Genomic DNA, 26737 nt, shown 5'->3' with positions numbered 1-26737 from the left:
ATGTAAGATTTTTGCTAGTCTTTGTCTTTTGCATTGATAACAGAGCTGTCATTAAACCCCTAATGGCCCTAGTTGAGTGTTTCAGTGAAGAAAAAGGAGGATACTTTGTTAAACCATGTACAATTTCAAAGTAGTAGGTTAATTCCTTCAAATAATTTATTATTTTCTTTATGTTATTTGGTACAGTATGTTCTTATTGTTCCTATTAAAGTTCACTCCTTCAGTCATCCATTTCATTGATTAGGCTTGTATAATGTTCCTTCCAAGTTACATTTTGACAATTAATGGACTTGGTGTTTGGAACTTTGCATTTGTGTCAGTAATTCAGTATGGTAGGAATGAATTAGCTGCAAACAATCAAAGTCCAGTTTATTGTCTTTTTTTAAAAACAGTGGCTACTTACATGGTTACTGATTGGTTTTTATTTGTACCATTGTTATGATCTTCTACATCTGAACATACCACAACAGTCAAATAGCTTCTACAAAAGTAAGTTAAAATCAGTAGCACCTAGTTGAAGTCTAATGATTACATTGTAAAATTGGAAAGAGCTAGTGCTGCGCAACTCTTTCTTTGTGAATAGCAGACGTTGCAACAAAGGCCAAGATTTTTTCTATTTAAATATTATTTATTGAATCATTCATCCTATTTTGAATGGAACCGATGTTACTTTTCAAAATAAAATATCAAGTACCTGATTCACTTTGAACCTAATACCTGCTGAATATTTGGATTCTATTTTCCCATAATTAGTAAATACATTGTGGTAAGTAAGCACTTCTATATCATGTTGCATTTAGTTTAATTTCTTCAAAGAATTGCTGTGGTGTTTTTAAAATTTTGATTTTAGCAGGCCTGTCCTTTTTCCTTAAATACACTTTTAACCCTTTCACTGACAGATTGGTGAGAATTTCACATTTGGAAAGTAAATTTATGCTTTTGAATGGGTTAATGGCTTTATTTCGGTTTTGTAAGCTTCATTTTTGATTTGAGTTTTCTTTTTTTTTGTTGCCTTTTATTTTTACCTGTCTTTATCCTCCTGTCTCCAGCTGGGATAGATGGGCAGCGGAAGATCATGTACTTCGTGACACAGATGAAAATCGCAGATTACAGCGTAAATTGGCCAAGAAAGCTGTGGCTCGCATGTAAGAATAATTTACGTGATGTAAGCATCATTACATACCCCAAAATATTTGCAAAATAATAACTTTGTTTAAAACAAAAACTTGGCAGCTTGGTCAGATAAATGCATAAACCTTTTATGTGAAATCTGGCAAGTAAGACGTTCTACGGAAGTTCAACCTAAAGGATTGATGAATTGAAGTTTGAGAATCAAATGAATTCTCATGTTTCTTTCTGAATACAATATGCTGCCAGAGCATAGCTATTGCACAAATGGAATCAGGCCCCAATAAGAACAGGTTTATAAGGTGAGTAAACGTGCTCTTGACTTGAGTCAAAGTGCAAAGCCACAACTGGAGTATTCCAAAATATTCAGTGTGAGTTGCCTTCATGCAAAGGATGCTGTGATTGATAATGAGCTGACATTTGTGTCCCAAGCAAGAGTAAAATTTGTACAGAAATTACAGCCAGTACAATGTCGGGCAGAAACTTCAGTACATCACGTACACAAAGATCTAGTGATTGAAGCTGCCTCAGAGATTTCTATCTGCAGTGCTGTGAAAGAAGGACCATGGACCACTTACAACTTATCCAGCTGAAGACCATATCCAGCAAGAGATATATAAATGTTCTCTTCTTTTATGTGACTTTGTTTGTATTGGTGTCAAACTGTGCTGGATTAGAAATAAATAGTCCTGCTGAAAAGTATTGAATAACCTTAACTGACTCTTGGTAATTAAATATGATTGCAAAATGTTAAATGCAATAAATGCAGTTTGAGGGTTACAGAAACTGCATCCTATTTTATGTATGCTGATATAAACTTATTACCATGCTCCTTAAATTTTTGAAGTGATTGTTTTCAGATTAATTGACATTATTTAAAATATAAACTTGGATATTTTGTTTGTCTTTTTTGTAAGATTTAGAAAAGTGTTTAACTAAATTTTGCTTCTGGAAATGATTCAAGTTCTTGTGTCGTGAAATGAATCTATGAAAGATTGCTAGGTTTAATACTAACTTTCATGTGATTAGGAAAAACAAAGGGAAAAAGAAGCGTCGTTGCCGGCTACCTGGTGTTGACTCAGTGCTGAAAAGTCTCCCTGCGGATGAAAAGGAAGACAATGATGAAAACTGTGAGTTTTTTTTTAAGTTGTAGAATCATTATGGCATGGAAGGAGGCCTTTCATTAAATCAAATCGATAGCCAACTTGAAGCAACTCCATTCATGTGCTCTCTCTAAGTCTGTACATTTACTTGTATAAATGGCTAGCCAATGTCTTTTGAAATCATTCATCACTTCTGCTTCTGCCACCCTCTTAGACAGCAAGTTCCATTCAGTAACTGAAGAAAATACATTCTTTTAATTATTCCTTGCATTTCTTCCCAAAAACCTTAAGTCTCTGACCCATAGTCCCTGTATTGCCAGCGATTAGAAACAGGTCATAGAGTCATCGGTCCAATGCATCCATGTCGACTAGCTATCCTAAATTAATGTAGTCCCATTTACCAGTGCTTGGCCCATGTTCCTCTAAATCCTTCCTATTAATATACTATCCCGATGCCTTTTTAAATGTTGGAATTGTACCTCTCTCCATCACTTCCTCTGGCAGCTCATTCCATACATATACAACCTTCTGTGTGCAAAAGTTGCCTCTTAGGTCCCTTTTAATCTTTCCCCTCACATCTTAAACCTATACCCTCTAATTTTGGACTCTGCTACTCTGGGGAAATTCACCCTATCCGTGCCCCTCATGATTTTATAAACCTCTTATAGGTCACCCCTCAGCCTCCAACGCTCCAGGGAAAATAACTCCTACCTATTCAGCCTCTCTCTGCAGTTCAAGCCCTCCAACTCTGGTAACATCTTTGTGAATCTTTTCTGAACCCTTTCACTTTTCACAATATCCTTTCTATAGCAGGGAAACCAGAATTGAACACAGTATTCCAAAGTGGCTTAATCAATGTCCTGTAAAGCCACAACATGTCCTCCCAACTCCTATATGCTTTGCATTGACCAATAAAGGCAAGCATACCAAATGCTTTCTTCACTACCCTGTCTGCCTGCGATTCCACTTTTGAGGAACAATGAAGTTCAGACTTTTGTTTACTCGAAACCTGCCCTAATTTTGTATCTCTCTATGAAATTGTCCCTCAATTGTAACCCCAGCTTCTCAAACCTAATCCTTCATCCTTTGAAACTGTGGCAAAATATTTATATCTGCTGGTGTGTGACCTGTCTATGTCCTTTTGTCGTTGTTTGAAATTGTCTTCATTAGTAGCTGTATGTCTAGATTTTCCCCAAATTTCCAAGATCTGAGTAACTTACAACAACAAAAGGTGCTGTTTTCTTGGCACTGACCCTTGGAGAACACTACTGTCTATTACCATCTAGGTAAAAAATAATCATCTGCCACAACTCACTGTTTTATCCTTATGCCTTTTTTTTAATCCAAACTGACACTCATCAATTCCATGCACCTCAATTTGTTTATCTGCCCTTTGACTGGTACTTTACAGATTTTAAGAAAGCTTGGATAAAGACAATATCAATTGTCTTTTTCCGTCATCAGCCTTCCCTGTAAGTTAGTGTAATGCACTATTGGAACAAAGTGATTGCACTAGACATGATGGAGAGGAAATTCACCAGGACGTTAACTGGGCTGGAGCTACAACGGTAAACCAGATATGCTAAGATTTGGTTTTGTCAGAGCAGCAGAGTCCTGGGGTGACATAATTGAGGTGTGCACACCTCAGTCATAGTAAACGGTTAAATAACCAGGCCACAGATTTATGTTAAGGAGCAGGTGGGAATTGATTCGATGCTTTTCACCAATGGGTGGTGGATATTTGGAACTTACTCCCTAAAAGGATGGTCAAGTCAGGAACCTTCAAGACATTTAAGAAGTACTGGAAAAAGCAAGGCATGTAAGTCTGCAGGTGATGCAAAATGACATTAAAATATATAGATGCACCAGGACCAGCATGGATGGGATGGACAGAAGGACCTCTTTCCATGTAATGAAAGCTTTGGCTTCTAAGGAAATGAGCTAATTGTGCTTACCTAGCTGAAATTTCTCCAAGTGCTTGTGGATATTTCTTTCCTCTGATAATTATTTGTAAAACAATACCCACCATTGATGTTGAACTGATTGGCTTGTAGTCATTAGCAATGTCTTCACACTTTTTCTTTTCTTGATTGGGATATGACATTTGTAATTCTCCAAGTCTTTGACACCCCCACAAAGCCAGGTAAAATTTGGAAGATTATGACAAATCATTCCATTATCTCTACACTCATTTCCTTAAGCAACATGGAATACAAGCGATCAGACCAGGCAATTTATCCATTGTAAGCACAACCAGCCTTTCACCTCACTATGTTCACCTTATCCATCACTGTTTATCACCACTCCTGTTGATACTTTGTCAGCTTCCTCATCCACTATATACCCCAGGACAAATGACCTAAGTATTCTATACTGGCCATGCCCCTTGAAGCATTCATCACCTTCCTTGGCTCTAAAATACCCACCCGACTTCCTACTACATGTGTACTATTTATATAGGGAAGATCTCTAGGTTCCATTTTACTTTAACTGCCCTCTGTACCTATTTTCAGTCTTTATCAGTGATATTTTCTTGTTCACTTTTCCTCTCAATTTATCGGTCTGAATCCTCTGATATGGAGAGTAGTAAATAACTCACATTCTTAAAGCATCATATTTAAATATTCAGGATAATGTTTTATGTAAGCAAAGGGATTTTGTACATGTGTTGCATCTTTTGCCAAAACAAAGGTCATGGAGACAGCCAAACCTTTCTTCATCTCAATGTCCCTAATTGGTCTGGGGATTAAGGTGATGTTTCATTGTTCTTGGTACATCTCCATGCCAGTTACGATCCGATCAGTCAGCACCCTATTCTTATGCTGTATAAATTGGTGTGTTTTTTTTTGTCAAATCTATTTCTTGCCTCTTGATTCAGATGAAAAGCTTCAACGTTTCTCCTTTCAACAATGATTAAATTCTGTACTACCAAACATTTATTTTCAGCACTACTTAACCTGGCAACCGATTCACTTTAAAGATTAGATAGTAAAAACTTAAGTACTTAGACATTAGATGTCTATACTATCCTACTTAACTAAGATTTGGAGGTGCCGGTATTGAACTGGGGTGTACAAATTTAAAAATCACAACACCAGGTTACAGTGCAACAGGTTTTTTTTGATGAAGGAACAGCACTCCAAAAGCTAGTGCTTCCAAATAAGCCTGTTGGACTATAACCTGGTGTTGTGTGATTTTTAACTTTGTACTTAACTATGGCTACTGTTCCACTTATGCTGGTTCCAGGATTTCCTCAGTAAAATGATGTTTCTATAGTGATGTTGCTCCTTTTCAGCTTGTTAAGACTGAAGAAGACAAAGGAAAAGAAAAAGACCAAAGGACTTGCCCATCTTGCCTCAGGAACAAATGAGTAGGCTACTCATCCCTTTATCTTGTTCCACCATTGAGTGAGATCATGCTGTCTTTTTGCTTCACTCCATATACCTGTCTTTGGTCAATATCCCCTAATACCTTTGTAATAAAAATTTATCAATTTCAGATTTACAATTAACAACAACAATCCACTGTCATTTGTGAAAGAGAGTTCTAAATAATTAATACCCTTTTTTGTGTAGAAGTGCTTTCAAACATCTCTCATGATCAGGCCGGTCCTAATTCCCAGACTATTGCCCCAGTTATGGAATCCCTAACTAGTGAAAATAGTTTATCTTTGTCTTTACTGTTAATATCTTGAGTCCGATTAGATCACCCCACAACCTCCTGAATTCCAGAGAAAACAGGCCTGATTTGTACAAAGTCTTCTCATAACATAATCCCTGCTGTCCCGGAATCATTCTTGCAAACCTACGTTTTACTCCCTCCAATGCCAGTATATCATTCCGAAGATGTGGTGCCCAGATCTGCTTGCAGTATTCCAAGTGGGGGCTAATCAGAGTTTTGTACAATTTCTGCATTCTTGTACTGCAACCTTCTGGATATAAATGCCAGCATTTCATGAGCTTTCTTGATTATTTTCTGCATTTGTTTGTGACATTTTAAAGATGTATCCTCCCAAATCTCTTTGGACATCCATTGTATTTAACTTTATTCCATCTAGAAAGTAACCTGATCTATCCTTTTTCAGTTGAAAAGGGATAATCACACACTTGCTTATATTGTGCTCCCATTTGCCACTGTATTGCCCATTCACTTGTCAATATCCTTTAGTAATTTTATGCTGTCATCTGCATTTCTCACCAAAACTGATTTCACATACACAATGCATACTGATACAGAGTGACAGTGCACGTAACCTCTTTTATTTATACTAATCTCGTTTCTGGCAGCCCTCTATTACAACTGCTACTGAGTCCTTGGCCTTCCAGGGCCGATGGAGCTGCAGGTCAATCCAATCAATAGACAGCTGTTCTTCTGAGGGTGGTTCCACCTCCCAGTGAGTTTGCAGAGAGATGGAGCGACTTTGCCTTTGTTAATGCTGGCTAAAGTGCATTACTGTTGCATGTGTTCATGGTCTAAGATTTGAAAAACCTGCAATTATTTTTTATACAACTTATGTCCTGTAGCGTCTGTGTCAGGATGTACATTTTTTTCAAATAGATACAATGAAGCAAGGTATAGAAAGCATTTATCCGCAAATATTACATGTTGCGCCTTTGTCTTGGTAAAGTATTTATGTTTAGCAAAATGATCAAAAATCAATTGTCGTATTTTTAATGTTTTGTGATCTATTTCATATTTAAGAAGAATGAACAGAATAGAGGTCTTATTACATTGGCATGTTAAAGTTTCTTATTATCTCCGTTATACGTTTGTAATTTATAGTGCGGTGCTCTGCACTGTGTGTGTGTTTATACTTTAATATATTACACTGCCAACATTGTTTTATTTATGGCAGCTGAAGGGAATGAAAAGATTACCATTTAACCTTCAATTATCACAGGGCCATTATTTCAACAGAAATGGGGACTAGCAATGTAAATAAAGACAAATGTGTATGACCTTTGTATTTTATGTTTAAAAAGATTTGTTTTAATTGATACTGTACTAAGCATTCAACATTCTTTAAAACATATAGGTGAGGTTATTTTGATGACATTTGTTCAGTTCCTGAATGGAGCTTTTGCTCATGATTTAAGAATCACTAAATTCTAAGTGTTTATTCTGGAAAGTTCATTTGTTTGAGCAGTTACATTACTTTTTTAAAATTATTTAGTAAAGCTGTAAACATAATGGTACAAAAGGCCTGAATGGATTACAATCATTAGCAGAAAGAGTTTTTTTTTCAAGCAATAGATACTCCCAAGATTGAAGTTTGAGTCAAAACACAGGAAAGTTTCAAGTCCTTGAAAGAGGAAAACTAACGTATTGCTCGCGAGACTAATGAAAAGAATGTTTTCCTTTTAGTGAGGAGAAGCTCTTAAAAGCATAGTTGAAAGTTCCTAATACTCTATATAGAGTTTCCTCATTAGATTTAATAATTTTAAGTATTGTTGCCCCTAACCCCTGCCAATGGTTGTGTTCTCTAAAATCTTTGGTAAACTAATGACATTTTCGACAGATATATCATAAAAATGTTTTCCTTCCATTTTGAAGCTTTAAGTGCTACTTCTAACGATGAGGTCGATGATGACGACGATGATGACAATGATATAGATGGCACAGATGACGAATCATTAGAGTGTGAAGATGACAGTGAACCAGAAGAAATAATAGATATGGTAAATAAAACAAAATATGCTTTAAAGCAACAGCATCGGGAACATTTTGTGAGAAGTAGAGGTAACTTTTCAGGTGTATAGTTTGTCATCAAAACTAGGAGTTTATATTTGAATAAAAAATAGAAAAGGAATAGAATTAAAACTTTTCTTTTACTTAAAGTAAGCATATTTTAATGTTTGTAATACTATCCTCAAATAACATTGATTAGATTAGATTAGATTACTTACAGTGTGGAAACAGGCCCTTCGGCCCAACAAGTCCACACCGCCCCGCCGAAGCGTAACCCACCCATACCCCTACATCTACATTTTACCCCTTACCTAACACTATGGACAATTTAGCATGGCCAATTCACCTGGTGTCAATTGGTGTCAATAAAATGCCCTGTGAATGTGTGCAAGATCATCCGTGACGATTGTCTGCAGGAAGACAAATTGCCATAATGATAAAATATTTTCTGTATGTTTTCTTAAAATTTGGAAATTTATTACTTACAATGCAGTTGTAGGCTTTTTAGTGTCTCTCATTTCTATATTTGTTATCCGTATTGAACTTTAATTGATTGTAACTTGTTTCTGAATTTTATTTTGACAGTCTCCAGTAACCTCTGAATCACAGAAACTAATAACACGCAATAAAAATTGGTAGACTTTATATTTTCCAAAGATTTACAATTAGGATGCCCAAATACAACCATCACTGGTTTCACTTAAATAATGAGCCAGTATTACCAGAACAACAATAAATTTATCATGATAAAATGTCCCAGGGTGCTTCAGAAGAGTATGAAAAAATGAACTATGACAGTGAGCTGCTTCAGGAGATATTGGGCTGAATTTTTGCTCTAGTGAGGTGGAGGAATTGGAGATGATGAAGTTACAGTTATGCTGCACCATAAGGCATACCAGCCTTTCAATGAGGTGTTCCTCCCCAGTAATTTTAAAAGAAGTGTTGAGTCCTGTAAACTGGCCATCTGCTGGAAAGTTACAGGAAATCAGTTCAAAAATTGAGAACACCTGATAGATCAGGATCCATGTATCAAATTGTAAGGACCTTCTCAAAGGAGTACAGCTACGCAAGGAGGCCAAAGACTCCAATCTAATTGGAATACCCTGCTATGAAAAATAGTCCATCACATTTACTTTTGCAGTCCTGGATACTGTTCAGGGCTTCCTGCTGACCTCTGAAAGCCCAAACTCTCCTGGCTGTCTTCTCTACCTAATTTGTGGCTGGCAACTGAGAATGAAAGAGCCCTCTTGCTTACCTTCCGATTTCAGCAAGGTCTACTTTCATGGCGGTTGTCAATCAATTAGTGCTGAGCAACCTCCAAATAATCCTCCACTCTTGGGAGCTTGCATGCCAGCCTTAATTAGGTGTGACCACTTAATTGGATATCTTCCTCCAGTTGCTGTCTGGGTCATGTTACTGGTATCTTTGGGACTCACATTTTATCTCGCAGGCAAGTTTGGAACCTAGGGAATGAAATTCTGCTCTTTTGATTGGATGATCAAAAGTATAATTACAAATGTGGGAAAGACAGGGCAGGTACAATGATAATTACAGTAATTAGTAGTAAATCCAGCTTGTCAGTGATATACACATCTAAAGAATAAATCAAAATAAAATAGATCTGTTAAGAGAAACAATGATATGTTAATGGCCAAAATAGTGTAATTTATAGTTGGAATGTCTGATGGTGATATGCTATATCGACGTTCACTTGAATGATATTGACTCAAATTGTTTGGATATAGACAGCTCTTTTTTAATTTGTTTGTGAGTATGGATGTTACTGTCTAGGTTAATGTTTATTGTCTATTCCTACTTGTTGTTGAGAAGGTGGTGACAAGCTACTTTCTTGAAGTGCTGCAGTTCTTAGAACTTAATGTTGATGCAGAGCTGATCTGAACTTTGGTACCAAGAATCTTGAACACACAATGCAAAGGAACAATATACAACAAAGCATTAGGGGTTTTATAAACAAGAAATCAACACCTATCTACCTGCATTTTTTGCTATATAGTGCATTTCTTTCATTACCTTATATCTTCTTTTCCAAGAAGATCAGTTCATGTTCTTTCTCATTTATTTGTTTCAGTGACTCTCCTTGGTCACATACTACACAACTCTATTTTATATTGGCTGGAGAAATCTTATTCTTTTCAAATTTTATCAAAGTTTTAACTTCTATTTCCTGTCATTTTTTAAATTCTCTAAGCAATCTTAATAATCTTAATTTAGATCACCTAGATATTTATTTGCTTTTTTTTCGAAAGAGAATGAGATTGACTTACTATTATTTTCCCCATTTCTCTTTAAATTACCTCTAATTACATCTGTTGTATCTGTACAAGGCTAAAAATCTACTTGCTGTGTTGGGCATGATATGGTATCATTATCACATCTTGGAACACTATATTAGTGCATCAAGTGTTGGCAGATTGCTCAAATGTGGAATATTCAGTTTAATGGTTAGAAATGATTTGTTGTGGAGGGATAATTTTGACCTTGAAAGCATCAAACCTGAGTGAAATCCTTACAAGAATGCCATGGTGAAGTGACATTGAAAGAATTTGCTGAACTGGATGCAAAAAACAATGCATTTAACATTGTAAAATTATTTTTTGATTGTCATTAAAGTATCTTTGTACAACCAATTCATTCAGTAAACCGTGCCACAATAATTTAATATGGTTTGTCGATTTTCTTTTTTAAATTACATTTCTGGCAACCCAGGCTGGCAATTCACATTTTAAACTCATTTTGCACTAAGTGATGTATGGGTCAAACCACATTTTTTTTGGAAGCTTCTCTGGTTAACATATATACCATTTTGTACACAATAGTACACTAAACTACAGAAAAAATATTGATCATTAACTCAGCCAAAAACATCTCAGATCTTATCGGAAGTTCATCTCCCTCTCCAAACTGTTTCTTGTTTCCTTGACTTAAAGGAGATGTGTAGAAGAGTCTTATAAAGCCCAGCAACCGTAAAGCCATACAAAGTACTTTTATGTTTAGCCATTTTGTAATTTGTATTTGTAATTAACCTTAAATTCAGATTTCATGCCTATAAATAATTTTCTAAAATGTTAAGTGTGTTACTGATGAGAGTGGCAAGATCTCAGGCTCGCAAAGTAACCATGCCCCCTTCCTCTCCGTTTCTCTTTCCCTCACACCCCTCAAAGAAAATGTGAATACCCAAATATGCATGTATGCATGAACAATAGCAACATGATCATTAGCCATTGTAACTAAACACTTCTTACCGCCGCAGGCATCTTAGCACCAGGGAGATGTGAAAAATCTAACAGCTGGAGTTGGTATTGTGGTGTGTTTAACTGATCCAATATAACCAATTTTCTTCATAATCTAGAAGGATGATCAAGAGACTTGTTCTAAAAAGGAAATGGAAGAGAAAACCATAAATATAGAAATTCCAGACATTTTGAAAAAGAAGCTTGAGGATGATTGCTATTACATCAACAAAAGAAAAAAGGTATATTTCCTATTGGAAAAAGTGAGGACTGCAGATGCTGGAGATCAGAGCTGAAAATGTGTTGCTGGAAAAGCGCAGCAGGTCAGGCAGCATCAAGGAGCAGGAGAATGAGCTTGAAAAAGGGCTCATGCCCAAAACATCGATTCTCCTGCTCTTTGGATGCTGCCTGACCTGCTGCGCTTTTCCAGCAACACATTTTCAGCTCTATATTTCCTATTGTACAGCATACCATTTTAAAAGTTTCTTTTCATCTTTTGCATCGATGCTAAAAATGTTTGCCAATATTGAAAGGATATGTATTTTAAGTGTAGGTCTGCCAGAGGCACCTTCTGAGGGTAAGCAATGTGAAGTTTTGGAAGTTGACTTTTCCATAATGAACACGTTTTAGTATAGCCAATTGTAACTATGTATGTTTTGATGATGTATATTATAATTTACTCCACTTGCTTTGCCATGGTTGTGTTAAGGCAGTATTCATGGTTTATTGTATAAACACCTCCATATTGTAAGAAATGCACCCATAGCATGCATATCATCCATGGGAGACCATGTTCAACCACTGTACAAATGCTTTATCTTTCTGCAGATCTTATACATACTTACAACTGACTTTTTTTAAAAAAATCTTGTCACACTCAGACGTCACAAAGTGCCTCATGATCCATTACATTTTGAGTTGTTTGAGCTGAAGTATAGTAGCACCCATTCCATGACAAGCATCTCTCAATCAATAAAAAGCTGTTTCTCTGAGAAGACATGATATTACTTATTCTGTTGTACAAACTATCTTATATTTAACCATAGCCATTAATGTCACTATTACAAGATACAAAAATCTAATTGTTATAAGCCACTTTTGAAAGAAAAAGTCCACCAGTTGTGATAACCATTACAGTTGTAACAATAACAACCTTGAAAACGGTGGCATAAATGGGTTATAGTGTAATATTGGAGCTAATGGCCTTCCATTACACATCTCTTAATTTTTATTTTCACTGACTTAATACTAAACAGCTGGATCCGGTATCTGGATATTTAGATTGTATACAGTATTCCTGTTTAAGTCATTACTTTGGGACAAGTATGGCACTTTCAGGTTTTAACTTGGATTATGCTTAATGTTCATTTTCAAATGCTTATAACTTTAAAAGTTACAGATTAGTATAAAATTGTGGATAATCTATTTTTCAGTTGGTGAAGCTTCCATGTCAGACGAACATTATTAATATTTTGGAATCCTATGTGAAACATTTTGCAATTAATGCAGCCTTTTCAGCCAATGAAAGGTGTCGTCATCATCAGAGTAATTCACAGATTCCAATGAATCCTCATTACATTCCACCTGAGAAAAAGTAAGTCTACATAATGGGTTTTGGAAATGGAAAAATATACTGGTCAGCAACAATGAAAGATTTTAGCCATTCATTTTACTTTGAACTTCATTAGCCATTTGCACTGGAACTTGAAATAATTAGAAATCCAAAACTGCAGGGCATTAGGAATATTAATCAAACAGATTGAAGAATTGTTACTGTGTGACATACAATCTGAACAGGTAAAATTACTTACAACAATCATAATTAAAATTTGAATGGCTTTGTAAAAAATTAATTTTTAGTGTCAGTAATGTTTTTGTTAATGAATAAGCTTTAATGTACTTTAACAGACAAGTTTTATTTTTTTCTCTGGCATGTTGAGTTGTTGTCTATCATGTAAATATCCCAACTTTGCTTTTTTTCCATTTATTCAATGCTTTGAGATACCTTTTGGAGCAAAGCTTGAAGAAGAATAGAATTTGAAGTTGCTGGCTTGATTTACTCCTTAATAACTTCAGAACTGATGGTTTCACTATTATATTTACTGCAACATCTGACCAAATAAATAAACAAGGCTCTTGTTGAGTAATGAAATATTTTCTATTCTGCAGTGTTGAACTTTGTAAAGAAATGGTGGATGGTTTAAGAATCACATTTGACTTCACACTACCCATGATTTTGCTCTACCAGTATGAACATGCTCAGTTCAAGAAGGTCACTTCATCTAAGTTCTTTGTTCCAATCAAGGAAACCCTGTCAAATGTTAGGTAAGTTCTCTTTTGCCTGAGGATATGAGATCATCACAGCTCATTTTATTGTGGTGATGTGAAGTCCATGGTCTCTTCAGGGGATTTTAAATAAATTACCCTCTAGCAGGAAAGGATTTCACGACCTGATTGTAGGTCTGCACACTCCAAATTAGTTCTGCTGGTGAAATATTTTCACGTTTTGATTCTGGGGGCATCTATTTTTCTATCATCGAGCTGTATTCCCAGCACACATACAGGTAAAATTGTTTGGTGTCGGTGCTTCTGGCTGTGGCTTTGTCACAGGATTCCATTTACACTTGACAATGCTTCCTTTGTTTTATGCTCAGATCAGTTACCCAACCAAAATACTCCCCACTAGTTTCGTTTGGATAATAGAGGTTGTTGCTAGATTTCCAAAAAGGCATTTGACAAGGTGCCACACTAAAAGGTTGCTGCATAAGATAATGATGCAAAGAATTATGGGCAATGTATTAGCATTGATAGAGGATTGGTTAGCCACCAGGAAGCAAAGAGTGGTCACTGATGTCAGCTGCTGATAGAGAAGCTTTCTGTGAGAGGTACACTACTCCTAGATTATCCCTTTGGGAAAAATGGAGGGGCATAGTGATGAGAACATCTGCATTCCTCACCAGGGCACTTCTTGCTAAAGAGAAGCTAGATATTTATAAAGCATTTTGAGCATAGGGAGAGAATGTGTTACCAGAATGTGTTACCATTTTTTGAGGATGTAACTCGGAAGATGGACGAGGGAGATCCAGTGGATGTAGTGTACCTGGACTTTCAGAAAGCTTTTGATAAAGTCCCACACAAGAGGTTAGTGAGTAAAATTAGGGCGCACGGGATTGGGGGCAAAGTACTAGATTGGATAGAGAATTGGTTGGCTAACAGGAAACAAAGGGTAGTGATTAACGGCTCCATTTCGAAATGGCAGGCAGTGACCAGTGGGGTACCGCAGGGATCCGTGCTGGGACCGCAGCTTTTTACAATATATGTAAATGATATAGAAGATGGTATCAGCAATAACATTAGCAAATTTGCTGATGACACAAAGCTAGGTGGTAGGGTGAAATGTGATGAGGATGTTAGGGGATTACAGGGTGACCTGGACAAGTTAGGTGAGTGGGCAGATGCATGGCAGATGCAGTTTAATGTGGATAAATGTCTGGTTATCCACTTTGGTGGCAAGAACAGGAAGGCAGATTACTACCTCAATGGTATCAAATTAGGTAAAGGGGCTGTTCAGAGAGATCTGGGTGTTCTTGTCCACACGTCAATGAAGGCAAGCATGCAGGTACAGCAGGTCGTGAAGAAGGCTAATAGCATGCTGGCCTTCATAACAAGAGGGATTGAGTATAGAAGCAAAGAGGTGCTTCTGCAGCTGTACAGGGCCCTGGTGAGACCACACCTGGAGTACTGTGTACAGTTCTGGTCTCCAAATTTGAGGAAAGACATTCTGGCTATTGAGGGAGTGCAGCGTAGGTTCACGAGGTCAATTCCTGGAATGGCAGGATTGCCTTACACGGAAAGACTGAAGCGACTGGGCTTGTATACCCTTGAGTTTAGAAGACTGAGAGGGGATCTGATTGAAACGTATAGGCTTATGAAAGGACTGGACACTCTGGCAGGAGGGAACATATTTCCGTTGATGGGGGAGTGCCGAACCAGAGGACACAACTTAAAAATACGGGGTAGACCATTTAGGACAGAGATGAGGAGAAACTACTTCACACAGAGAGTGGTGGCTGTGTGGAATGCTCTGCCCCAGAGGGCAGTGGAGGCCCAGTCTCTGGATTCTTTTAAGAAAGAATTGGATAGAGCTCTTAAAGATAGTGGAGTCAAGGGGTATGGAGATAAGGCTGGAACAGGATACTAATTAGGAATGATCAGCCATGATCATATTGAATGGCGGTGCAGGCTCGAAGGGCAGAATGGCCTACTCCTGCATCTATTGTCTATTGTCTATTGTCTATTGTCATATCAAAGTACGGAGCTTCTGTTTGAACTATTTTCCGTGACTTTATAAGGAAAATTCCCCACGTTACAGGGAAACAAAAACAGCAAGAATTACTTCAATCTTTATAGGAATGTTCACATTCTCAATGTCCTAAAACACTTTAAAGCTCATGTATTGGAAATGTAATCACATTTGTTGATTAATGCAATAGCCAGTTAACCAGTTCACACACAGGTCCTACAAGCAGCAAGTGAAGTAAAGGGTCAATCAAACTGGTAATGTGGTGTCATTTGCGGAATGAATTTTTATTTCAGAACACACAAGATGTTCTACCGTTCAATTACTGCCATGGAATCTTTCCGTCCACTTGAATTTTTAAACATTTCTTTCAAAAGATGGTACCTCTGACGATGTAGCACTCTCTCAGTGCTTGCCTATCCTGTGCTATGTGCTTGAATCCAAAATCATCTGATGTGGATGAACCAAGATGACCCTTGTTGCAAATACTTCTAGCAACTCTGTTGAGAAGGAACAAGCTGTTAATATTTATATGGTCCTGTATTTTTGAATTTCATATACTCCCACTTCACTTCAATGTAATTATTTCATTGGAAATGTGCATATTATAGCAAAGTATATTTGTGTTTTCCCTGTTCCCAAATAGGTGATGAGATTTTATATGCTATTGATGAGATATTTATTTTGATCTTGATTCCAATTCTTGACAATATTTGCACATTGGTTATGTTATTATTAACATATTATTTTCCAAACACCGTTATTACTTTCACCAGCAATGCAGAAATGGCACAGGAAGATACAGCTCTCAGTACCCTTTGTTGTGATGTACTTGGCATTTTTTTCCTGTAAGATGGCACATATTTTTGTGAGCAGAAGCTGTTGTTTATAGTTGGGGATTTATTTCAAAGCTAAGGTGTGCTCACAATGTTGTTTGAACATTTTTACTGCTTTTTGTTGATAGTATCAATCTACTGAAATATATTGGTCTGATGTATGCACTACACTCGACCATGATTGTGGCTTTGACAAGGTCATTTTTAATTTAAGAGTGTGCAATAGTTTATTCTTTTGTATTAATATACTGTACAATGATACTTAACATATGCAGCTTTCAAACAAAGATTAACACCTGCTTGCAAGCATTATTTACTGCTCATTAAAGAAAACCAGCTTGTTTTGCAAATTTCATGTTCCGTTTCAGAGTTGGGAATTATTTTCATTTGTGTTGAAGTCCTGCCTGGAAATATCTTTCAGTTGCAAACTCAAATGTTAACACTATCAATGTTTACCCATAAGTGAGTAAGGGATGATTTAATATTTTTGACAGTGCACTGGATAGATAGAACATTTATCACCAGTTTTATTTAATCAACTAGTACTTTGCTAGAGTAAGTAACTTCCAAAAATAGAAAATTTAATAGATTTTATGATCTTGATAAAATAGAGATATTTATTTTTCCAAGAACCGAACTAGCTACAAAAATCATATTTGGTAGAAGTCGGTTTTACAGTCTTGAATTGTTAATCTTTTCAGCATTTATTTTGTCAGGAATACTTGGAATGAAAATTTTTGCAAAATGGCAATAATGGAGGCAAGATTACGGCCTTTTCATGAGAGATTGAGAGGAGCATGGGCTGGGTAGGTGGAAGAATAGTTAAAGGATTCTGTAAGTGTGTTTAAAATAAGATGTGAGGTCAGAAACTGTATGGACGGAGTAACAAATCAAAGAAAATTACACAATTGTTGGCATTGCTACACTGTGCAAGATATTAGAAATTTGCTGGTGGGGAAATCTCTTGACAGTTTAGAAAAAAAATAAAATCATTAGGATGTCAATTTGTGTGATATTAACTATCTCAAGATTGATGCAAATTAAAGGGTCAAAATGGGAAAAGATTTTTATACTACATCCAAGACTGCTTTCCGATCAGTACATTTATTGTCCAACAAAGAAAGAAGCATTGCTTAAGATAGTTCTAGAAAATGAAGTGGAATACATAACTGATGTCAGAATAGGAAATAATTGGATAAATAGTGACCCGAATCTTTGTTCGGGTCAGTGTAAAAAAGAATATAAAAGGTTAATGAAGTGTTTGGGATAAAGGTGCTGGGGCAAAAAAAAAGCAATGTACAGTAAGAGTCCTGGTGGAATTAAATCACCTTGCCTATAATTAATGATCCAAGTTAGTGAATCTCAAAATATGAAAGGGAGAAAATACGAACTACATATATTCCTTTATGCCAAAAAGGGATAGTTTCAACAAAAGTTCTCATTCATAAATTGAGATTAAAATTAGACTGAAATTTATGTTGTAAGCGTGGGAAGAAAAGGATAATGAAAGATTATAATATCATGAAATATGGGAAGTGTTTGGGAGGTGAAGGTGCTATAAGAGAAAAATAAAGAAAAGTTATCAGATATGTAAAAGGTGATAACAAAGGCTTTGATAAATGTAAAAAGTCAGAGTTGTTAAGAGAATATAGTTCACTGTGTACATTATTTTGGTTTTCCTAACAAGGATCATTATTCACTTTGGCATTATAGCTGTGTGCTTATGTGTGTCAGTTCTCAATATGTCTGATGGTCTGGTACTTCATCTGTTGTTTCTCTATTTACTTAAAAATTGCATCTAATTAAATGCTTATTTTGCTTATTAAATAATAGACCTCAAAAGGAACATTCACCAAGTCCTCCTCCTCTTTTGAACCCGTCAACACCACAATCCACAGATAGTCAGCCATTGTCAGGAGATCCTGCAACACCAAAGAGACGGAAAATTGATCCTGAATCTGTTCAATCATTGAGGCGATCAGCACGGCATGCATCAGGGTGTGACAGGCTGTCTGAAAGCAGTGCTTCTCCACAGTCAAAGCGCCGGTTTTATGAACCTGCCCAAATGCCCAGACTGCTTTTACACTTGGAGAAAAGTAGGTATTTAACACTTTAACTGTGAGTTTGTGATGATCTTAATTGAAAAGACATCCTTTTCCAGGTTGCACCAGTGAATATTCTTGCTGTGGTGATCATAGGCCACCTTTTTATTAAAGATAATTGGTGACATAGCCATGGTTAATTGTAGGATATTGCAATTTAAACCAATGGTATCAATGGTTTTGAAGTGTATGGTTTTGGTAAGGTAAGATGTTAGATTTAGCCAAGTATATGAGATTGGGTGTGGTTACAGGCAGTCACTAGGTTGTGAACAGGTTCTGTCCTTGACGGTCTCTTTGCAAGTCAATTTATATGCAGGTCAGAATACAATGCAAGGCAATATGAAGTAGATGTTTGTAAGTACAGAAAATGTTTATATGTTGGATCTTTTAAATTTGCACCCTGTATGGAACTATCTTCATAAGGATGAGTGTTCGTAAGTCAGATGTTTGTAAATCTATTCTTCCAACTTCTGGAACTGGCTTCCAATCTGATAGCGTGGATGTCTTCCTTGTATGCCTTTAGTGATCCTCTACGTGGATTTGTCTGTTTATTTCCAACTGGTCAAAGTCCCAAAGCACTGACTTGTCAATTTCACTAAAAGATGCCTCATGTAAAGAAGGTTTGATCAGAGCGCTATGTAACTTTACCATGATGTCTTGAGGCTAGTAGTAGAATTAATATTTTACTTGCTTATAGCTGTTCCACATGATCCCCATATCCTTTCTTGTTTCCTGATTAGGTATTCCCACACATTCAGTGATCTCCTTGTGGATCTATTTCCCCAAGTTGTGTAACACCTTCAAACTTAACTATAGTGAATTTCACCTGCGACTAAATTGGCCAATTGCAAACTTTATCTGACTTCTTTTGCAGGTTGCTGATTGTTTTGTACTGTCAGTATTTTCCTCTGTGAACTTGACAGCATTGAAATGGGTTTCTGTATATTGGTCATTAATACAGATCAGGCACAGTAGGGATTCAGCCAAGACCCTGGGAAATTTCGCTCGCAGGAAATAACCATTATTTCTCTTTTATGGTGGCCACATGTGCCAAACTCTATTTTCATTTCATGGAATTGTTATGACTTCCTTCAGTGTTGAATTTTATGATTTTACTAGTTTTTCTCATAAGAATGCTGAAAATAAATTGCACATTTAAACTGTTTTAAGATATTAGTGTGCTGGAGAATTCTGCTTGGAGGTAACATCTTGTGCCCTGTCCTTTTTTCATTTTGCTAACTTTATGAAATGAAAGTTTATTTTTGTTTCATTCAAATGTATTTTAAAGAAACACCAGTCCACAGTGGCTCTTCCTCTCCTGTCACCCTCACACCTAGTAAAGAAGGGGTTGCAGTGTTTGACTGCAGGAGGAGTAATGAACTGAATGAGGTAGGAGTTCCTAATCTCTCTTTTTTCTTGGCTCTGCATATGTGTATATATTATTTAAAAAGACCATTTGTAGTACTTCTTTCTGATTTTGTACGTTCTTATTGCGAACCTGGTTCTGCCTTCCACAAAAGCAATCCATGCTTTAGTAATTGCCGTTGTTACAAGTCAACACTTTTTTGCACTTCTGTTAGCCAATGAGAAAATTCCAGTTGTATTATTTTATATTTAGCCGGAACTCATTTGAGATTACATAGCCAGTTAATGATGACAACCATTTTACAAGCACACTCATTCCAAGGAAGAGGACGATTCTTGGAAGAGCAATTGATGGTGTAGCCCACTATACAATTTGGAATCCACTCTTAAGAGAGCAGAGCACTTATAAAACTGGATGTGCTCAACCAGAGCATTTCAGATTGTGCGCTGAAATGATCTATAGTTCTTCAGATAATAATGATGCAAATATGCCATCTAAAAGAGGGCAGAATCAGAGGATGCATGAAGGTATAAAGAGCTGAATGAGGTGGTGGCAACAGAATGAGGCAAGGACTTATTTATAGGTGGCAGGCATTTCAGTTAATAGTGAAATGAAACTAAGTATGGGATAATGTGTATTTTTATAGATAGATGGGATAAGTATGACAGAGCTCATGCTGAAGCGACTAATTGTATAGCAACAAATTATTTATTTGAACTTATCACAATATTTTAAACTATATTCATGCAGCTTTAGAATTAGGTTATTTGATGAATCAACACATTTTTAGGATGACAGCTTTGATTGAGTTTTGTATTCAAGTTGTTACATTAACCTTGGGTCAAATTACAGTTTCCTTGTTTGCCTTTTTCAAAATTCTGTAGAATAAAGGTCCTGTAACAAAATGGAGGTTAGTTTGAAAAACTCTGCAGTTATGGTTCACTTGTTTATGAAAGAGACAGACAACTTGGACAAATGTAGTTTTTTCAGAAATATTCAATATCAAGGGTGGCATAGTGGCTGTGTGGTTAGCACTGCTGCCTCACAGCACCAGGGACCTGTGTTTGATTCCACCCTCTGGGTGGTTGTGTGGAGTTTGCATGTTTTCCTCGTGTCTGCGTAGGTTTCCTATGGGTACTTTGGTTTCAACCCACAGTTCAAAGGTGTAGAGATAAGGTGGTTTGGCCTTGTTAAATTCCCATAGTGCCCAGTGATGATCAGGCGAGGTCCATTACCCATGGGTAATGCAGGGTTACAAGGATAGCGTAAGGGGGGTACAGGGGTTTGGGTCTGGGTCTGGGTGAGATGCTCTTTGGAGGGTCAGTGTGGACTCAATGGACCAAATGGCCTGCTTCCACTCTGTAGGGATTCTATAATTCTAAGAAACACAAGGAAATTTATTGCCCAATCTGTTCAGAGTGGACTAGAGATTAATGTAGACACAGGAATAGGCCAGAAGGCCCTTTGAGACTAAAGCTCTGCCATCCAATAGAATTATGGCTGATTCTGTAATGCAAAGCCGTATTTCTGCTTTCTCCACAGTGCAATTGTCATACTCAAAAAGAAGTAAAGTGAACCTAAGTTTTTCATGGTCTGTTACTTAACAAATTTTAAAGGGAAAAGATTGACATCTTTGGGTAGAAGTTGACTGAAAGCCAATTTGTCCATTTGAAGTCTGTCCACAACCATGGTTGGCTAATTTATATAAGTACAAGACTTCCATCCCTTACTCAGGAAGAAGTCCTACCCTCAGAAGCTGTGGCCAAGCTGATTGATTGGCAGTGTCCTCACTCCTGGTAGCTGCAGAGCTCAATAGTGGGTGCTGCCAGGATTGTAATAGTAAGCACAAAGTGTATCCTAGCTGCTAAGAAAAGCAAATCTCAGGCATTTGTATACTGGAGGTGGATGGGTGGGGCAATTTTGTTGAAACCTGGTGGAGGCATGTAATATTCAATGCTTTAATTAAAGGTGACATTGCTAAATATAAAGTAAGAGAAAATTATGAAAAATACTCAACTGGATGGCATGTGACATAACTTGGAGAAGTAACCAGTATAGTGTTAGGGAAAATGCAATATGTGTAGGTTATTAGGTAGGTTGGAAAAGCATTTCATTATGTACCAGACTACTGGAGAGTGTATTATATAGAATTAAGAGGAAATTGGCAAAGTAAATTAAATACTGATAGGAAGGGAGAAAACCAAGTTGAAGGACTATTTCAAGATGTATGTCAGTGATTTAAATATAGTGGCTAGGAGTGTCTGGATTTGAAGATTATACTTGAACTAAAAGTTCAGTAAATAATTCAGAGATCTAAAGAAATCTGCTAGATGTCCTTTTACCACTTTAAAATTTCCAATAATTCTATGTAGAAGTCTACTTTTTTGTTTTGAACTTGAGAAGTATAGAAAATATTTCTTAGTAGTATCAGCCTAAAATGTTTAGACTTGTCAATGAAAGCAGATGTAAACTTGGCTATTTTAAGCATAATATATTTCAGTTCATTGCATTTACAGTATGAAATTGGAAATGTAATGTTGGTTAACAGGTTGAGTCTTGGTGTTTAAGATTTAGCAAAATAAATCTTGAACAAGATCAAGTAGACAGGTATGAAGTATACCAATGTGCTTTCCAAATGTTATCACATTGAGGAGTCTTGGTGTAAATTGGAACTGATTTTAATCTGTTGAAAAGTTGTTACCTAAGCTATTAATTTAGTCATTGCATATGACTTGAAAATTGAGTTTTGTGTTGGTCTAACAGGTTTTGTCGTGGAAAATGATGCCAGATAATTATCCACTGATTGAACAGCCTCCTGCACCCTCTTATATCTATGGAGCTCACCACCTTTTGCGACTGTTTGGTAAGTCATCGTGCATTATTATTTTCAGTGGATGAAACTGAAAAGGCAGAATTTACTTCCACACAGTGGCAGTTTAAGTTTTCCCGTGGAATTATGTTATTCTTGGCTTATTATGTATTCATACAAGGATAAAATACCAAAATTTGTGGACACTGAGGTCTGCCTCCTGCTGTGATCTTCCTTGTTCCAAATCTGGATGCCATGTTTAAAGGGCACGAAGACAACACTTCAGTTTCTGTAACTCAGGAGCATCACTGAACCTCTGCTCATCACCCCCACTGACCCTTGGAAATATCAAATATTAGGCAAAAAAGGAGGCACTGTACTTTCGTGATGCAACCCTACAAGCTGTGCTGAAGGCTGATGTAGGAGAAGAAAAGTTATTTTCCCTATGGATGGTAATAAGACACGATCCTGACTAATAAAGATATTCCTGACAGAGGTAACTGAGGAATTCAGTTGCTTTGGGCAGCTTAAAAGTACTTGGCTTCAGTGCCACAAGAGTACGAATGATCTGAGCATTGCAATCCAGGCATCTCCCTGCCTCATGTGCAATCAATGTCTGTAACTTCATTGCAGCTAATTGTGTAGTGTCTTTGGCACCATATTTCTCATCTGCCAGGGTACACACTTCAAAGCACAAAATAAGCTACACCGAGCAGCTTATGCACCATCATTTCACTAACCTTACAAATCTAGTTTTTTCAGAAGAAAGGACACAATTTCAAAAATATGAGCTTTTGAATGAAGCCTGTTTTTGAGTTCAGACCTGCTTGCCTGTTTCAGTCAGGTTTGCTGTTAGCAGCTAGTGTAGCTGCTTCATATGGACAGGCTAGTTGACCTGATCAGTTTTCATTTCTAACATTGTAAGTGTTTAACACCAACAGACCAGGCCCCAAATGACTCCTGGGCTGATAAAAGTGAAGAGACTTCACCTCTCACAGTAAACATTTTGAATAGAAATGTCTTAAAGTACCAATTAACAGAAGACATTTGTATTCACTCAAACTTGGAGGAAAAATTTTACCCTGTCAGGTAGACGCTTCATTCATATGGTGGATTTGTGAACACATGTATTTTGTTTTTGGTGAGTGAAATTATGACATGAATATATTTCCAGCAGATTGGGGTGACTTGTGTTAATGACTTGCAATTGAATGCAAACATGGGTAAGGTGACTAACATGAAATATCCAGAGAACTTAATTGTAACATTTTAATCCAACATCAGGAAATTGAATTTTTGCCCCCTGCCCAATTACATTTGTCCTGACTGCCATTCTAAAAGCTTTTCAACAGGCATGAAAAATTCCACTGAAGTGTGCCTTGAAAATGATAGAAACGAAAAGTAAATCAAATCATTTTTGTTAAATGGGAAACTGTTCAAAACCTGAATATCAGAGGGCATTTCATTCTTAATGTACAAAATTTCCAAAAATGGCAGCTAAACCTCCCTGGTAATATCTAGTTCTACCATATTTTGCATTTTAACAGGAAAACAACACGGGGGTAGAATTAAGTGAATAGCTGTTTCAACGAGTTGGTACAGGCATGATGAGTCAAAAGGCAGTTAACTTTGCAGTTTGGTTTAATGATTTAACTGGGAAATATTTGAATTAATCTAACTGGTATTGAATGTTAAGCTAGAATGTAATTTTAGGAGTTGACCATCATTTGTTGTATCTATCCTTAATAAAAATATGGCATCAAACTAACTGCTTTCTCTTTGGACAGCAATCCCTAACATGTTTCAATGATTGACCAAATTGCATTATATTGTGTACAGTTTTGAATTTGTGACTATAGGTATTTCTGTGAAAATGTGTATGATCAATGTTAAAAATTCACATATGACCAAATTTAAATGGTCGGAAAAAATACTTCTCCACTTTTTAATACAGACTTAACAACTTACATTTAGAACAAAACTGAGTTCAACTGTGATTTATTTTATTTTGTTGCAGTGAAGCTACCAGAGTTGTTGGGAAAAATGCAAATTACTGACCGGAATTTGAAGGTCTTGGTAAAGCACCTTGAGTTGTTCCTTAGGTAAGGAATTAAAATATGTTAACGGATATTTGCAGCATTATTGGTAATGAGCTGCAATGGGTTGAGAATCAGCCTAAAATTGTAGCTAAAGCAGAGTTCTGGATTTCATTTACAAGGCAAACAATTAAAATAAATCATACCTTTTTGTCTTCTTGCAACATTTTTGTTAGGCTTCATTGAAAATATTGTGTCTAGTTTTGGTCTCTTCAAAAGCAAATGATAAATCCCCATTTGCTACGCCTTAGTTAGGAAGGTAGGCTCAAGGTACTGGGTTCGCATACTTTAGTAAAGTGTAGTGACCATTTTATGATAGAAGCTCCTCTGCAGTTTGAGAGAGAGAAACCGGAATCAGATGTAACAATATTACGGTTGAATAAAGGCAACTACAGAGGTATAAGAGAGGAACTGGCCAGAATTGACTGGGAGAGGAGCCTAGCAGGAAAGACAGTAGAACAGCAATGGCAGGAGTTTCTGGGAGTAATTAGGGAGCCACAGCAAAAATTCCTCTCTAGTGAAAAGAAGCTATGAAAGGGAGAATGAGGTACCCATGGTTGACAAGGGAAGTCAGGGATAGCATAAGAGCAAAAGAGAAAGCATATAATATGGGGAAGAGCAGTGGGAAGCTGCCAAAGACCACTAGCGGCCAACTAAAAAAGAACTAAGGAGGGAGAAGATTAAATATGAGAGTAATCTAGCCAATAATATAAAGGAAGATTGCAAAAGTTTTTTTAGGTATATAAACGGCAAAAAGAGAGGCGAAAGTGGACATTAGGTTACTGAAAAATGATGCTGGAGGAGTAGTGATGGGGAACAAAAAAATGGCAGAGGAACTGAACAAATACCTTGTGTCAGTCTTCACATTGGAAGACACGAGTAACATCCCAAATATTCGATAGAATTGGTGGGTTGGGGCAGTGGGGAGGGGGTGTTCAGAGGTGAGTATGGTGGCCATTACCAAGGAGAAGGTGCTAGAAAAACTGAAAGGTCTGAAGGTGGATAAATCACCTGGATTAGATGGACTACACTCCAAAGTTCTGAAGGAGATAGTTGAAGAGAAAGTGGAGGTGTTAGTGGTGACCTTTCAGGAATCACTGGAGTCAGGGATGGTCACAAAGGACTGAAAAATCACTACTGTAATCTGCCTGTTTAAGAAGGGAGTGAGGCAAAACCTGGGAAATTACAGGCTAATTAGCCTGAGCTTGGTCGTTGGTAAGATTTTAAAGTTCCTTGTGAAGGTAAACTTGCAGGTTGAGTCAGTAGTTATGAGGGCAAAAACAATGTTGGCATTTATTTCAAGAGGACTAGAATATAAAAGCAGGGTTGTACTTCTGAGGCTTTATAAGGTTCTGGTCAGACCACATTTAGAATATTGTGAGCAATTGTGGGCCACATATTTCAGGAAGAATGTACTGTTGCGGGAATGGGCCTAGAGGAGGTTCACGAGAATGATTCCAGGAATGAAAGGAACATTTGAGGACTCTGGGTCCATAATCGATGGAATTTAGAAGGAAGAGAAGGGAATTTAATTGAAACTTACAGAATACTGAAAGGCCTGGATAGCATGGATGTTGGGAAGATGTTTCCATTAGCAGGAGAGACTAGGACCTTGGGGCACAACCTTAGAGTGAAGAGAAGACCCTTTAGAATGGAGATAAGGAGAAACCTCTTCATCTAGAGAGTGGTGAATCTTTGGAATTCATTGCCACAGAAGGCTGTGGAGGCCAGGTCATTGAGTATATTTAAGACAAAGATAGATAGGTTCTTGATTGCTAAGGGATCAAAGGGAGGAAAACAGGAGAACTGGGTTGAGAAATTTATCAACCATGATTGAATGGTGGAACAGACTCAATGCGCTGTATGGTCAAATTTCTGCTCCTGTCTTATTGTCTAAATTTGAACAGTTCAATCAGTGTTTCTAAAATACTTAAGGAATTTGATTGTCTTTGTGTGGAATATTATTTCAGCAGGATAGGGTTATATTTGGAAGTGGTGTTAGCAACCTTCAATTTTTCTTTCCATAGATAATGTTGAACCCATGGAACAGTTTGCAGG

At 36.9% G+C, this 26737-nt stretch overlaps 1 protein-coding gene across 9 annotated transcripts in view; it reads left to right on the top strand.

Annotated features, from left to right (window-relative positions):
- Nucleotides 1-26737, top strand: part of LOC140486166 (MSL complex subunit 3-like) — a 50374-nt gene that overhangs the window by 13951 nt on the left and 9686 nt on the right. For 3 of the 9 annotated variants that reach the window (XM_072584877.1, XM_072584883.1, XM_072584882.1), the window contains 11 exons: nucleotides 1050-1145; nucleotides 2158-2258; nucleotides 7785-7909; nucleotides 11290-11412; nucleotides 12604-12764; nucleotides 13340-13495; nucleotides 17008-17112; nucleotides 18140-18402; nucleotides 19697-19797; nucleotides 22538-22637; nucleotides 24601-24685. In XM_072584877.1, coding sequence (XP_072440978.1) covers nucleotides 1050-1145; nucleotides 2158-2258; nucleotides 7785-7909; nucleotides 11290-11412; nucleotides 12604-12764; nucleotides 13340-13495; nucleotides 17008-17112; nucleotides 18140-18402; nucleotides 19697-19797; nucleotides 22538-22637; nucleotides 24601-24685 — 1416 coding nt within the window. Of the gene's footprint in view, nucleotides 1-1049; nucleotides 1166-2157; nucleotides 2259-7784; nucleotides 7910-11289; nucleotides 11413-12603; nucleotides 12765-13339; nucleotides 13496-17007; nucleotides 17113-18139; nucleotides 18403-19696; nucleotides 19798-22537; nucleotides 22638-24600; nucleotides 24686-26737 lie in introns of all 9 variants that reach the window. The other 6 variants (XM_072584885.1, XM_072584884.1, XM_072584886.1 and 3 more) reach the window with 4 other exon arrangements.

Source organism: Chiloscyllium punctatum, chromosome 15, assembly GCF_047496795.1.
Source record: "Chiloscyllium punctatum isolate Juve2018m chromosome 15, sChiPun1.3, whole genome shotgun sequence".
Lineage (NCBI taxonomy): Eukaryota > Metazoa > Chordata > Chondrichthyes > Orectolobiformes > Hemiscylliidae > Chiloscyllium > Chiloscyllium punctatum.
The sequence above is the reverse complement of the archived record's forward strand: the minus strand, read 5'-3'. Positions and strand labels throughout refer to the sequence as shown.